General features: G+C 27.8%; 2 protein-coding genes and 1 long non-coding RNA gene across 4 annotated transcripts in view; 2 read left to right on the top strand and 1 right to left on the bottom strand.

The window, feature by feature from the left end:
* The window catches only part of LOC107440528 (protein phosphatase 1 regulatory subunit 14C), a 48,281-nt gene that overhangs the window by 32,192 nt on the left and 2,334 nt on the right, over positions 1-13,755 (top strand). The window contains exons 1-4 of one of the 2 annotated variants that reach the window (XM_043040222.3): positions 1,064-1,084; positions 1,328-1,573; positions 11,934-12,023; positions 13,195-13,236. In XM_043040222.3, coding sequence (XP_042896156.1) covers positions 1,328-1,573; positions 11,934-12,023; positions 13,195-13,236 — 378 coding nt within the window. In that variant the 5' untranslated portion in view covers positions 1,064-1,084. Of the gene's footprint in view, positions 1-1,063; positions 1,085-1,327; positions 1,574-11,933; positions 12,024-13,194; positions 13,237-13,755 lie in introns of those variants that run through there. The other variant, XM_071181505.2, reaches the window with a different exon arrangement.
* LOC122268999 (uncharacterized) lies at positions 4,786-11,109 on the bottom strand. The gene is made up of 2 exons (XR_006224843.3): positions 11,032-11,109; positions 4,786-6,048 (listed from the first exon to the last, which is right to left on the bottom strand). It is a non-coding gene; the product is annotated as an uncharacterized LOC122268999 (long non-coding RNA).
* LOC147806073 (succinate dehydrogenase assembly factor 2, mitochondrial-like) lies at positions 8,098-8,745 on the top strand. The gene has a single exon (XM_087150124.1). It carries the CDS (start codon positions 8,172-8,174, stop codon positions 8,592-8,594), a length of 423 nt encoding a protein of 140 aa, XP_087006250.1. The 5' UTR covers positions 8,098-8,171; the 3' UTR covers positions 8,595-8,745.

The raw sequence follows: 13,755 nt of genomic DNA, 5'->3' as shown, positions 1-13,755 counted from the left end.
TTTATCATGTAGTACTGCTCAGCAATGAAATTATTTCTATTTTTAGTTTTTTTCATAGTTCAAATTATTTCTATTCATAATTCTAATCAAAGTTCATAGTTAAAATTTATAATTCTGAATTATTATAATAAATAACTGATTTTTTAAGAACAATAATTCATACACAGAAAAATGAATTAAAATATATTTACTTTGGTAACAATAATGATATTAATTAATGAAAATTATTATTTTTATTATTATAATAATTATAATTATTTTTATAATAAATAATAATTTTAATACTAAATAATAATCATTTTAATAATAAATAAAAATTATTATTATAATTATTTTAATAATTATTATCATCAAAAAACAATTTTGGAATATTTTAGTGAAACAGAACTCGAACAAAGACTTTATAATTAACACTATTGTATTTAAGTTAAGTTGAATAAGTAGTAAATATTGCAAACTTTACCATTTTGGAAGCAAACACAAATATTGCAAATTTTAAGATTAATTTACTACCGTTCAAAATTCGTTTAAGATTCAAAAAAGAAAATAAATCTAAGTTTTTGTTAAATAGTTATTTCCGAACAATAGTAGTAATTATAGTATTAAAATCTACTCGGTTGATAAACGAGGAAAATATTTCAAAGTTGACATTACATAATATAACATTTGACAAAATTAGATGACTCAAGCACATATCTTTTTTAAAAAAAGCTATATTAATTATAAGTACCAAGCCTATTATCTGAGGTGGTGTAAAATCGCAGAGATAAATTGCGTCAGTATGAAACGAAGGCAACAATTCTTAAACATGCTGATGCAACTTATTACTTAAATATTTTTATCACCCAGTCAGTGAAAAGGACTAAGAACTTACGCTAACGGCCTGTTTTACATTCTGGCGATAAAAACATTTCAAAAGTGACGTATGATAAAACAAAGAAACATCCAATTAAATTTGTGGCATTATTCTGACTAGATTTTACAGCTATTTCTTTTTTTTTTCTTCTTAAATTCCCTATTCAGAGAATAAGCCTGTTAATGTGGATTTTCAGAACAAAAACGAATCAAATTACATTTTTGAAAGGTACTTGTATTTTTAATAAACAAAACATCTTGTGTTTGATAACTTACCATAATAAGGATTTGCATTTTTATATAATGAATACTAATTTTTGTTTAAAAATTATTATTTTAAAGGTTTAGTACAAACTCTGAAAAAAAAAGAAGATATTTTGCAGTGTTTGTTCCTATTCTCTTTTAGTATAAAAGATACACTTCGCAGCGAAGGGAAGTAGCATTTTACAACTATTATTTGTTTGTTTTTTAGATGGAGTGCACAATTACATCTTACAATCCTGGACCACCGACAGCATCCCGATTGAAGTACATGAAAGCAGACACGACAAAAACAGTTCTGCACGTGAATTTCGAACCAGAAAAAGGAGAGGTACAAGAGAGGAAGAAAAAATACCTGACAGCCAAGTACGGGCAACACCAAATGAACCTCATCAGAAAAAGATTGAGGGTGGAGATGTGGATGTTTGATCAACTTCAAGCATTATATGGACACAGAGTAGGTTTTGTTCGATTTCTGATAGTAATGATTTAATTTTTATGAGAATGAGATTTTTGGTGTTCTATCCGCTCAGTTAAATTGCCAAATCCATTTGTTGAAATAATTTGTTTCCCTTATGCTAAGTTCAATTCTATTATTGGAATAATTTGTTTCCCATCCACTAATTTCAAATCCATTTTTTGGAATAATTTATTTGTTGGAATTTTATTTATTTATTTGGTAATACAAGTTTGCTAATGAGTTGGGTCAATATACGGTGCCAGTTATAGTGTAGTTATATGTAGTTTGGTAATGGTATTTAATGTTTATTATATAAGATAAATACTAGATTTTTTTTTCTTTCAAAGCAACTTCGTATTTTTTTTCTTCTTATTTTATTTTATTTCATTTTTTTTTTTTTTTTTTTTTTGCTTATTAGTCTTAGAGGTTGCGAATTTTTCTACTTTTCGGAAGTTTTAATAAATATAATATAATTGATAGTTTTTTCGTTATAATATTGTGTTGTTCGGAAAGTAATTGAATTTTTATTTTTTTATGAATATTAAAAGCGATTTTCTTATGCTGAATAAATATTTTATTGAATCACATATTGCCCATTCTGGTTTACCCTCTGCCGTCTTTCTGGCAGAAGCATGATTCCACGCGCATTAAGTTTTTGTTCTTTGCTAGCAAAAAACTGATCCAGGTGATTTTTAACCTTCTTACTTGAAATAAAGGTTTTACCGTCTAAATAATTTTGTAGAGACGGGAAAATTATTGTAGACAACCCATTTATCTTCCCCAGCGATGATGCATTTTAAAAATGGATCATTTTGATTTTGAGAAGCAAATCACAAACGTCAACTCGGAGCTACAAATTTCTCTTTGCAAGAACATGAGAAACCCATTTTTGAAGCTATATCTTAGGCTTTTCAAATGGTCATGTGCGGTTGAGTTCGATAAATTTAATATTTCAGTGATCTCACAAATTATTATTAGCTGATTTGGATTAACTAGGGCCCTCATTGCGTCGTCATAAGTTTAAATTTGTGTGGTACATCTTCAGGCATCATAATCGAAATTTAGTGAGATCGAAATTTTGTAAAATAGTTTTGGCACTGCCAATACATCTTCGTCTTGGACAAAGACTTTTTTTTTGAACAACATTTGTACTTTTTTGATAGTAAAGAAGTAAAATATTCCGAAAATTCTGCTTTTTACTTTCCATATTTAGAAGGGCGCCAACCAAAAACTACCGCGTATAATCCATCGAACTTTTTCACAAGTAACTCTTGCTATATCTTCTGTCAAAATTTATAATAATTATGCGGCTCAAGTGTGAAGCTGGCTGTGAAAAAATACAATTTAATACTCCGTTGCTAAAAAAAGAAATTGCTTTTGAACAAGTCAAGACTATAAACATAGATAAGCTGCTAGATAATTTACAAAACCTAGTAATGATAAAGCCCATCATTACACACGGAAAAAAACATATATAGATCATATTTTTAGCATAATCAATTTCGTGAAAATAACAATCATTCCCTCAAGATTTATATGTACTGATTAAACGATAACAATATGCAATTTAGAAACGCTTTAAAAACTCATTATTTAATTTTAAAAGAAATCAAAATAACTTTCAATAGGAGTAATACGTTATTTTTAGCAATGTTTTGTGAATAAAAAAGACCATTTCCACTGAGTACCTATGGTTAAACCCTTTCCGATAATCTTAAATTACATCGTATTCACGTATACAGGACATGTTCTATGTTTACCCTAATTTCGAAATCTTTTCAGTGGACATTGAAAAAAAGAATTCATTGGGGTCATAAAAACCGACATTTCGCTATGTTCATCGGCGCGTGTAATCGCCTATCTTTGGCGCATATTTACTGCGCCACAAGACCACTCCATCTCTTGCTTTCCTGACTTATATTTGCAAATGGCATAGAGCTTAGAGGCAGAGATAATTCAGTTGCTTTCACTGATGGAAAATCCCAAATGAGTGCCTTTCATTCGCTGATGTGTATCTGAAATAAAGGATTTGTTCCGTCGTGGTTCAGCGAGCATTTCAACCAAGAAGACTCAGTCACGTGAAGACGGTTAATGAGTTATTTGTAGCCTTGATGAATCCTTAGCCTCCCAGATAATTGCTCAAGAAAGACCAAGCTTTACAATGTTGTTGATGTTTCTGAGTGATACGATACGCTTCTTGTTCTTCAGTCAAGCGCATTTGTAATTTAACGATGCCCGCTTAAATGAAATTACTTTTTGTTGTGTTCTTCTTACCATACAATCCAAAATAGACGATTAATTTTAACAAAAAAAAAAGTAGATAAATAAAACAGTGAAAATGTGTTTTACTAGAAAAAATGCTGATTCAAAAGTTAAAAAATAATTACAATCATTCATTTACAACTATTGAAGTTTGTTCTGCCACAAAATATCACACTAAATTTAACTCAGTGGGCTGGCTAACTTCTCGATTAAATGTCCCAAAAAGGAGCAAAACAACCTATTTAATAATAATGATAATAATAACAACAATAAAACCATCGGAGAGATGCATATTACATATTTATAAAAATCGAAAGACATATCTTAATTTCGTTTTTTATATTAATTTATGCGGAAATTATTTTATGGTAAATAATTAACTATTTTTCACTAAATATTCCAATTTAAAAAAAAATATAGGGGTTTATTTTTTTTGTGTTCTAATCTTACAGTGAAATTTCATTATTAAATTTATTCGAAATATTATCATTATTCATAAAACATTTTTTAACAGTCAAATATTTACCTGTTGAATAATTTATTACATACTTAAAATATCAGTATTATTTTTAAATATTTTAACGTTCTTAGTCATTCATTGGATATTTTAGTCAGTGCCGGCGGAGGACGTTGTTGCTCCCCGGGAGTTACTGAGAAGGGAGCCCTTAACTCAATTTTGGAAAAAGAATTTTTTTTTTTTTTTTTTTTTTTTTTTTTTTTTTAAGAAAAAAAAAAAACTTTGGATTGTCTTGCTGGTGTAGTCATAACTTTGGTAGAGAAATGCTTCTTTTTATTTTAAATTACAATATTTCTATTAGGGAATTATAAAATCTATATCAATCCTAAAAGTTGATTTGGGAAACATGTGAACAAGAAAAATTACAATTAATACATTCAAGGTTAAAAAAGAAAACCGTTAGTTTAATTGTTGAGAATATCACTTCAAATATTCTAGAATTAATTTTTATTATAAGTAATATTTTTTAATGGGCATAATCTTTTGTGACACATAAACATACTAGCATAAACATCAGAATCTATTTTTTTTTTCATGCTTTAGTATTCGCAAACAATTTCATAGACTCTTCAAAACCAGTTTTTTCGCAGTTTCATTTTTCGATACTGCTTTAACTTGTATTCAATATGACGTCATTTTGTTAAAAATTATTTTAAAAATGAAAAAGTTTTTGCAGTCAACTGCCGTAAAACAATTTATATATTTTTTTACAAATATTTTTTTGCGTTTAGAAACTCATTCGACTATTCACTAAAATGTCCTTCAATGATTCGTTCGTAAACAAATTCACTGCTTTTTAATCCTGTTGACTCGTATTAACATACCTATTCACTGATCCATTGATTGATATCCTTTCATTCCTCATTCTTACTTTATTCTCTAGCTGTATCTAAAATTGTTCATGATAACAGTTTTCATAAGGAAGCGACAAGAGTATACTCGTTATAAATTCTTGATGAAATATACTATCGTAAAAATAACTGTTAAAATAAATTAAAAGTTACTGTTAAAATAAATTAAAACTGTTAAAATAAATTAAAAGAACAGACAGTCGGCATAGTAATATTAAATAATTATTCCTATCAAATACCTTTTGGGAAAGATGAGATATTTTCTTCTCAGACTAAAATTGGTATATAAAACTATATATAAAAAAACTAAAAAAAACTACAACAATAATAAAATTTTAGATAAATCAGATGAATAAAGAAGTTATCGAGCCAGCTATTAGCAAATATTTTTACAGAAAAAAAAAGTCTTCCGTTAATTTCCCAGAAAAATCATTTAATAATTATTTTAAATATATATGAAAGAACAAAATATGTAAAATATTGTAAAAGTGTTTATATGTTTCTTGTTGTTAACTTAAAAGATCTTGGTAATTATCTTGAAAATTAACCTTTTGGTCTTGTTTCTAAATTAATTCCAATTTCACAAAAAATCCACCGAGATTTGAATGAAAAACTTAAATTACATTTTGAGACGAAATGGGAGTTTTCTACACAAAATATTAAGATTTGTATCAACAAATTCACATTATATTTAGAGTACGTTTTGACATAATATTTCTGCTCATGGTCATTCTCCAAGGTCACTCATCCTCCAGTTTTTCTCTTACATTCCCTTTTTGAGAACATTGGCTTGTTTGTTGGATGGTTTTCTGAACCATAAATCTCTACAGAAAGGATCCTCCCTAGAAAATACGGAACTCATTGCCAAACAAGTGGTTTTTCTGCTCATCACTCTTCTTTCCATCTTTAGTAAGACTTTTACTTAGAGAACTTTAACCATATAAAAAAAGTTAACCTAAGAATTTATAATTAATAAAAGCTACCTAAAATACATTTTTAAAACAAACAATACTTTAAAAAAGGAGGAAATAAATAATTTACAAAATATTAAATATGGATCCGTTCAGCGCTAAGCAATTGCCCGCTCTTTTTTGCTGGCCCTAACGTTAGTATACCCTTTAGCTCAGGGTTTCTTAACCTGTGGTTCACGGACCCCTTAGGGGTCCATGAGCCATATTTTGGGGGTACGCCGACTACTTTTAAAACGATGGGATTAATAATATTTAAATAACATTGATCTTTTTTTTCTAAAAGATGAAAATACATACAGATTTGAAACTAGGTGATTGAGATACCCCAAATTCAGTGCGGACCCTCTAATATCCCTGTCATATTTTTAACATTCTGCACCAACCGGCTTTCCGTTTGAACCATCCAGGGCAATCCCCTGATTACATCCGATTTGCTATTTTTATAATCCTCTATCAATCCCTCATTTTTTATGAGCCGTCCCTTTGCTCTTTTCTCTTAGATATGCCAGATATCCTCCACAATATGAGGAGCCACATTCGCAAACCATATAAAAGTTTAACATTTTTAAAAACACAAAGTAGCCTTCGAATTTTATTTCAATTGAAAATAAAGTAAAGTAAAAATAATTGATGGTTTTTGCAATAATTTTTTTTACAGGGGGTGGTCTGTGACTTCTTTAAAAATTTGAAAAAGGGTCCATTATACCAAAAAGGTTAAGAAACACTGCTTTAGCTGAATACCTGGAGCTATTGCCCCCTGAACGCCATTGATTTATCGGGAGTTTATCAGGTTACGTTACAGAAAAAGGAAGATTTGATTTAAACTAAAATTCATGAGACAATAAGATAGACATGGGATGTTTGATCATATACGAGTCGTAACTTCACCACTTTAATCTTTCCTTAAAACAGAAAATTACATCAAGTACCACAATCTGCACCATGCATGGGACAGACTATGCCTACATTTTGTACCGTCTAATGTTATTTACTGTGTATAGGTGGTTAAAAGTTCAGTAATTATGAAAATATATAAAACTAGGAGAACTGCAAAATAAGTTTTGTCTATACTTTTATAGTTTTAATAATTAAAGAATTGGTTTTAAAGTAAAATCACAGCTTTTTTATTACAAACATATGTGTTTGTAAGCGTTAATTTTAAAGAAGGTTAATTTTTGAAAATTAATTTTTTATCTTACGTACGAAAACTACATTTTTATGCGTAGTGTGCGTTTTTATTTGACTGTCCATTCTCACGTTCAATATTTTTTTTTTATTCTCTGCTACAAAATTAAGGATTTTTATACAGAAAAATAGTAATAAAACTGAAATGCTCATTTTTTTATTATAAATTGTATTTTTATACGAGTTATCAAAAAGAATAAAAATTAAAAAAAAGTCGATTGGCAGATCATAAAAAATTCAAAAGCTTTAAAATTAAGTTTTATTGAAGTTTAGTTTTTGATAATCAGAGTATTAACAATATCTAGATTAATTCAAAATTTTTTAAAAAAGTTAAAAAAATCTTATTATTTGATTTTTTTTAATGGGCTGATTTTTCTTGAAAAACAATTACTTTAAGCTGTGTAGATATAAAACAAGCTAAATAATCAGGAGCTTTTTTATTTGCTGCATATAAGAAAGGAGAACAGAGGGAAAAAAAAAAGAGAAGCAGAGATGAAAATAAAACGAGATAGCATTAGTTTATGTGCTGCCCTCTATGAATAAAACTCTTAACAACTAGTAATGTCATTTTGCTCTTTAATTTTCGTTTTAAAATTTTCATTAACAGGAATACGTGTTTTATAAAGGATTAAAATAAAAAAGTAAATTTAAAAAATATGAAACCTATGTTTTCAGTTTTATGAAGAGAAATTATGTTATTTTCTATACTGGATCGATACAGAAATAAGCTAACGTAAGCGTAAATAAACATTTAGTGATCAGTGTTACATAATATTGTAGCATTTTGCCGTCATTGCTGTGCAGTTAAAATGCAATATTATAATATCATACGAACAGTACATCGGAATTTATTCAATATAGTTACAATCAATAAATTTAAATATTGTTCTACGGTTTCAAATGGACCTAATCCATACGTTCAAAGGGCCAATGAAAGCATAACAGACATGAAAGCTCGTCTACTATATCAGAGTCGCAAACGCGGGATGTTAGAAAACGGCCTGATATTGAGTACATTCGCTGGAAAACATCTGAAACAATTCAACGAAAAACAGTTGCATTTGTACGATCAACTTATAAACATACCATCGAATGATTGGGACTTATTTTACTGGGCTACAGGTGTGAAAGAAACGCCTAAAGAATTCGAAAACGAAGTGATGAATTTATTGAAAAAACATGTGCAGAATGAACTAAAAGAAACTAGATTTATTCAACCGGATCTGAATTAACTAATTTGTTGTTCTACAATGTGTTCAAGAATAACATTTGTTAGACTGTATTCTTCTCTTTAGTTATGATAATTGTAGATTAGCTTATATATTTGCTGTTACACAAAATGTTTCATGATAATAAAGTTTATCCAATGCATTGCATTATTTTTCAAGTTTTTATCTTATTTATTAGATTAAGATAAATGTAAATTTAATATGCATGTAAAAAAAAATCTGTTCTAATAGCTTGAATATCAGTTAAAATCACAAAGGGTTACCAAATAAAATAAGTGATTTAATCGCTTCTTAAAGATTCAACTTAACAAAATAATGACTTGGTGTACTGAGGAGAGATCTAATATTTCTGAAGTATTAATATAATTTTAAAGTCTGCGACGATTATATTTTTTTACATTCAAGTTATTATAATTTTTTTTTTACATCTTGAAAGTGAAATTAATGTATTGAAGAACATTTTTACATTGATGTTATTTTTTTTTAGTGATGTTTAATTAAACAAATTGAAATTTAGCTTCATCAAGGTTCCCATGGGTCAAGGAAGACCTTGAATTGTCAGGGAATTTTATTTTACTTCTGAAAAACATGGTCTGGTAAAGTTGAATTTTTTTACAAAGACCTAGAATATTCCCAAATCATCCCTGGATAATTACCAATCTTAGAATTATTGGTAACTGTAATCAGTTATTGAGATTCAATTTAAATAATTCTAACATGCATTACAATTATTTGTTATTATTGTATTGAGATTCAATTTAAATAATTCTAACATCCATTACAATTATTTGTTATAAAAATTTAACTTTTTTTGTGAAACTTTTTCATCTTCATTCAATGATATTTTTTGCATACGAAAACTGAATATTTGACATTACAAATATAAAAAAAAGTTTTCTGGATAAAAATTGCATATTATAGATAAAATATGATCTGGATTTAATTTGAAAATTTCTTGAAATACATGGAAAAGAGAGGGAATTTTTTTTCTGAAATTAAGTGAAAATCCTGTTAATTTTTTTTTTAAAATAAAAAGTGATTCAAAAGCTTATTCTTATTCAAAATCAAAGAGGATTTTTTCTTTCTAGTTTGAAATCAGAGTCATAAAAGAAAAAATATATTTAAGCACTAAATTAATAAAATAGGGCTTCGTGAGAGCTTTGAATCATTCAATTGTAATACATTTATGTCACAATAGAGTCGTACAATGGGCTATTGGCAATGGTTTGGGAAACATCCTTGAGGATGATCTAAAAAACTTGGTTTCACAATTTTGATCTTTTTCTGAGGAGATGATTTCTTCTTCTGCAAAAGATCAAAGGGGAGAGTGATTGCTGTTTTATTTTTTATCATACATGAAGCTGATAAAAATGAAATATGTTGTAACTATGAGTTTAGAAAAAGAAAGGGTGACGATGACATTCCTTTCACATATCCTGAATTCAGGAAATTGTGCTATCACTGCAGCTACTTGTAAAAAAGAAATTTTGCTACTCAAAACAGAATAGAATCTTTAAAGTAAGCTCTGTGATGGATGAGTATTTAGATGACTTTTCCAAATAGTTTTATGAAGGACTCCTTTTTTATGTCACCAATGTAAATGCAGGGGGTGTAGCATTTTTAAAAAGTGCTTAAAGATGCTTATTTTTGATTTACAATTTTTAAAAGCCCTTAAAGGTGTTTTTGATCTGGGGTTAGTAAAAAGTGCTTAGTTTTTTATCTTTTAAAAGAGATTATTTCTTTGCCGTGTCGATTGTCGTCCTAAATTTAAAAAAATTCCTGATTTTCACAATTTTCTCTGCAATATTTATCAGAAGCTAGTTATTTTACCATGATTATGCAAAGTTATTGAAAATGTTTTTGAATTTTATTGATTTTATGTTTATAAATTCAATGTTTTTATGTTATTTTGGAGTGCTTCAAAAGTACTTATTTTTTATTGAAAAATTTGGCTATACACCCTGAGATTGTAGCATGAATTTTGAAAAAGCTGCAAAATTATGGAAAGAGAATCATACAAATTAAGTTTAATATATTTTATTAAAGTGTTGTTTTTAGAAACATTGGTTTAATTTATATGCAAAGTAAAAACTTAAGAAATGCCGAAATGTTTTACTCAATTAAATAACAATGGGCAGCAAATTTTTGATTGGCATTTATAAAAAATACTTCATTCTGCCTAATTCGGATTTCATATCTGAAATTAAATTTGTTCCAATTTTTTTTTTTTGAACAGATAATTTTTGTCAAAATGTACAGGGCACAAAAAAAGGCCACCCTTAATATCTTTTGAGTCAATTATTGGATTTTCACGTTCTAGTACTCAATCTTAATAGTTTGAGAGGATAACTTCATATATGCTAATTATTTAGTGTTATTTATATGATATTTTAAATTACAAAATCAGACACAAAAACATACTTTCTCTAAATAAACCTACCTTTCTTTGAATGGATTCAAATTTCTGACCCTTCAAATATATGGGGTAGACGCAATCTGGAAAATATGGTCCAAAGTTTAAACCTCTAATGTTAATTTTACTTTTTGCATATTTCGTCATATCAGGAAAATTTTCTAAGAGTATTAAAAATTTCAGCTCACTATTATAAAATTCATTTATCTCAAGATAATTCCAAGCAAAAAGTAAATTTTAGTTATTTATTATTTAACAATAGTATAAAATTTTTTTGAATTGTAAGGTATATAATTTTTATATAAGTTTAAAGTATTTAATTTTGCATGGCAAAATACAAAATTTGAGCGAAATCGGTTGAATAGTTCCTGAGTACATAAAATTTAAAAAAAGTTTTTTTATTTAGAATTCGATTTCTGGGAAATAAATTAAAATTTGATATATAACTGGGGAATTAGGGAATGTCATTAGGATTAAAATTGCATAGGAACCCATGCCCGGAAATGTACATAGCTAGGGGCACTTCTCTATTATGACCTGTACAAAAGAGCACAAAGAAACAGTTCATAATAAGGAAGCACTCCAAGTTCCATGGATCCCTATGGAATTTTAATCCTGATGATTTGTCAAACCAATCGCAGAATCAATGACGTTAAAATATCCAAGATGTGTTAAAAAATCTCAGGGAACAATAAAAAAATATTGTTCCCCGTGTAATCCATTAGCAATTTTAGGGTGTTTACTTTGCAGAATTAAAATGCTAGTTAGAATATAATATGCTATAAATTATTTCTGTTCACTCAACTGTTTAAAATTTCACTTTTGAAAAATTAATGGAGGGAAATTGTTCTGGAAAAATATTTTTTTCTCTGATAACACTTATAGGAAATAGTGTAAGATAATATCATAAATGCATTACACTATTTTAGGAAGAAGATTCTAATTGCTATGATGTAGAAATAGATTTGGATGAGCTTCTGGATATTGAAGGGGATTTCAACAGAAAAGCATGGTTAGGGGTAAGAAGTTTTGCCTTAAAAATTTAAGTAGCTATTGTTTAAAAGTACTTAAAATCTAATCATATTTTAATTAGTTAAATCTGATTAATCGGTTAAGATTATATTTTTAAAAAAAAATTAGATGAAAATAAAATTTTTCGTACGCCATGTTTAATTGTTAGGTTTTTGTAGTAAAAGTGATTCTTAGTAGATATAAACTTTATATTTGCTAAATACTATTTTGACGCTCGGTGGCTGAGCGGTAGCGCTTCGCGCCACAGGTCCCTGGTTCGATCCTCGGGCCGGGCAAGGTTGACTCAGCCTTTCATCCCTTCAGTGGGTCGATAAATGAGTACCAAGCATGCTTGGGAACTAAACACTGGGCGGAACATCTGTTCCTGCACCCCAGACCCCAAGGTCAAGAAAACTGAGATGGGCACAGTAGGCCATGGCCCTCTATGGGCTGTCGCGCCGCTGAGTTTAGTTTAGTTTAAATACTATTTTCTTATTTATAAAATATAGAAATTTATATATTTTATTTATAGAAAATATTTATAAAAAGGAATATATATTTTCCATATATTATATACATAGGAAAAAAGTACATAAAAGTTTAAAAAATAAATATCGAGTTTAAAATATAAAAGTTTGATACAAGTTTTAAATATAAATATTAAGAGAAGCAATACACTTTTATTTTACTAACAAATATTTTTATAAAACCACTGATGAAAGCAATTTACAATTGGTTTAAATATTCCTTAAATTCTAGCCATATGGTTAATATATGAACATTTTTTCTTCTTCCTGAAAATTCTGAATAGTCAGAACGATGTAAGTTAAACTTGAATAATTTACAGAAGTAAATTTATGCATGCTAAGAAATAATCATCGTTTAAAGTTGAGCATTTTAAAATAGAATTTTTTTTTTTTAAGTAATAGTAATGGGATGAATACCTAACTAAAATTTATTAGGATAACAATTTTATATTGAAATGATATTTAAATTATCCTTAACTATATTTTTTAATGGCACCACAAGAATTGACAGATTAAGATTTTATAATCTTCAACTTCATTTATTGTGTGAATGATTGAAGATAAATAACAATAATTGGGTTTAATTATCTTTTATGCAGTGAACTTTGATTCTTATAATTTATTAACATTTTATAATTTATTGATTTTGCAGGGAAAAGTCATTGGAGCAAAAAAGTCACAAGAAAATGTGGAGGTAGTATCTTATTTTAATTTATTTCTTTTTAAGCGAATTTACACAACATTTAATTAAATGAAATATTTTAACATATTTTATACTTTTTGTGTAACATAATATGTTGCATTAGAAAATAAATGAAAGAGGAAAACAAAAGCCAACTTTTGTTTTCCTCAATCAAGTCTGGCAAGACTTAAAATTGGGTGCCTAGTTTTGATTGCTTGAAATACATTTTGAAACTTGATATTTTGTTGAATTAGAAAATGAGTTAATGAGGAAGACAAAAATCTTTGTTTTTCTTATTCACGCCTGGCAAGTCTTGAAAATGGTCACAAATGTTTGAGCTGTTGAAACATGTAGACTTTTATAACTACTTATTATTTTTTTTTTGAAGCTAATGAAGTTTTTAATCACATATAAGCTTTCTACTGTTTATCTTATGAGAGACAGACTATATTTTTATAATATTAATTATATTCAAATTGGCTTATCAATATTTTTGCTATGATTTTGTGTATAGTTTATTTCAGTCAATGG

Source organism: Parasteatoda tepidariorum, chromosome 8 (assembly GCF_982258835.1).
Source record: "Parasteatoda tepidariorum strain Cologne lab strain chromosome 8, Ptep-v5.0, whole genome shotgun sequence".
NCBI classification, from domain to species: Eukaryota; Metazoa; Arthropoda; class Arachnida; order Araneae; family Theridiidae; genus Parasteatoda; species Parasteatoda tepidariorum.
The sequence above is the reverse complement of the archived record's forward strand: the minus strand, read 5'-3'. Positions and strand labels throughout refer to the sequence as shown.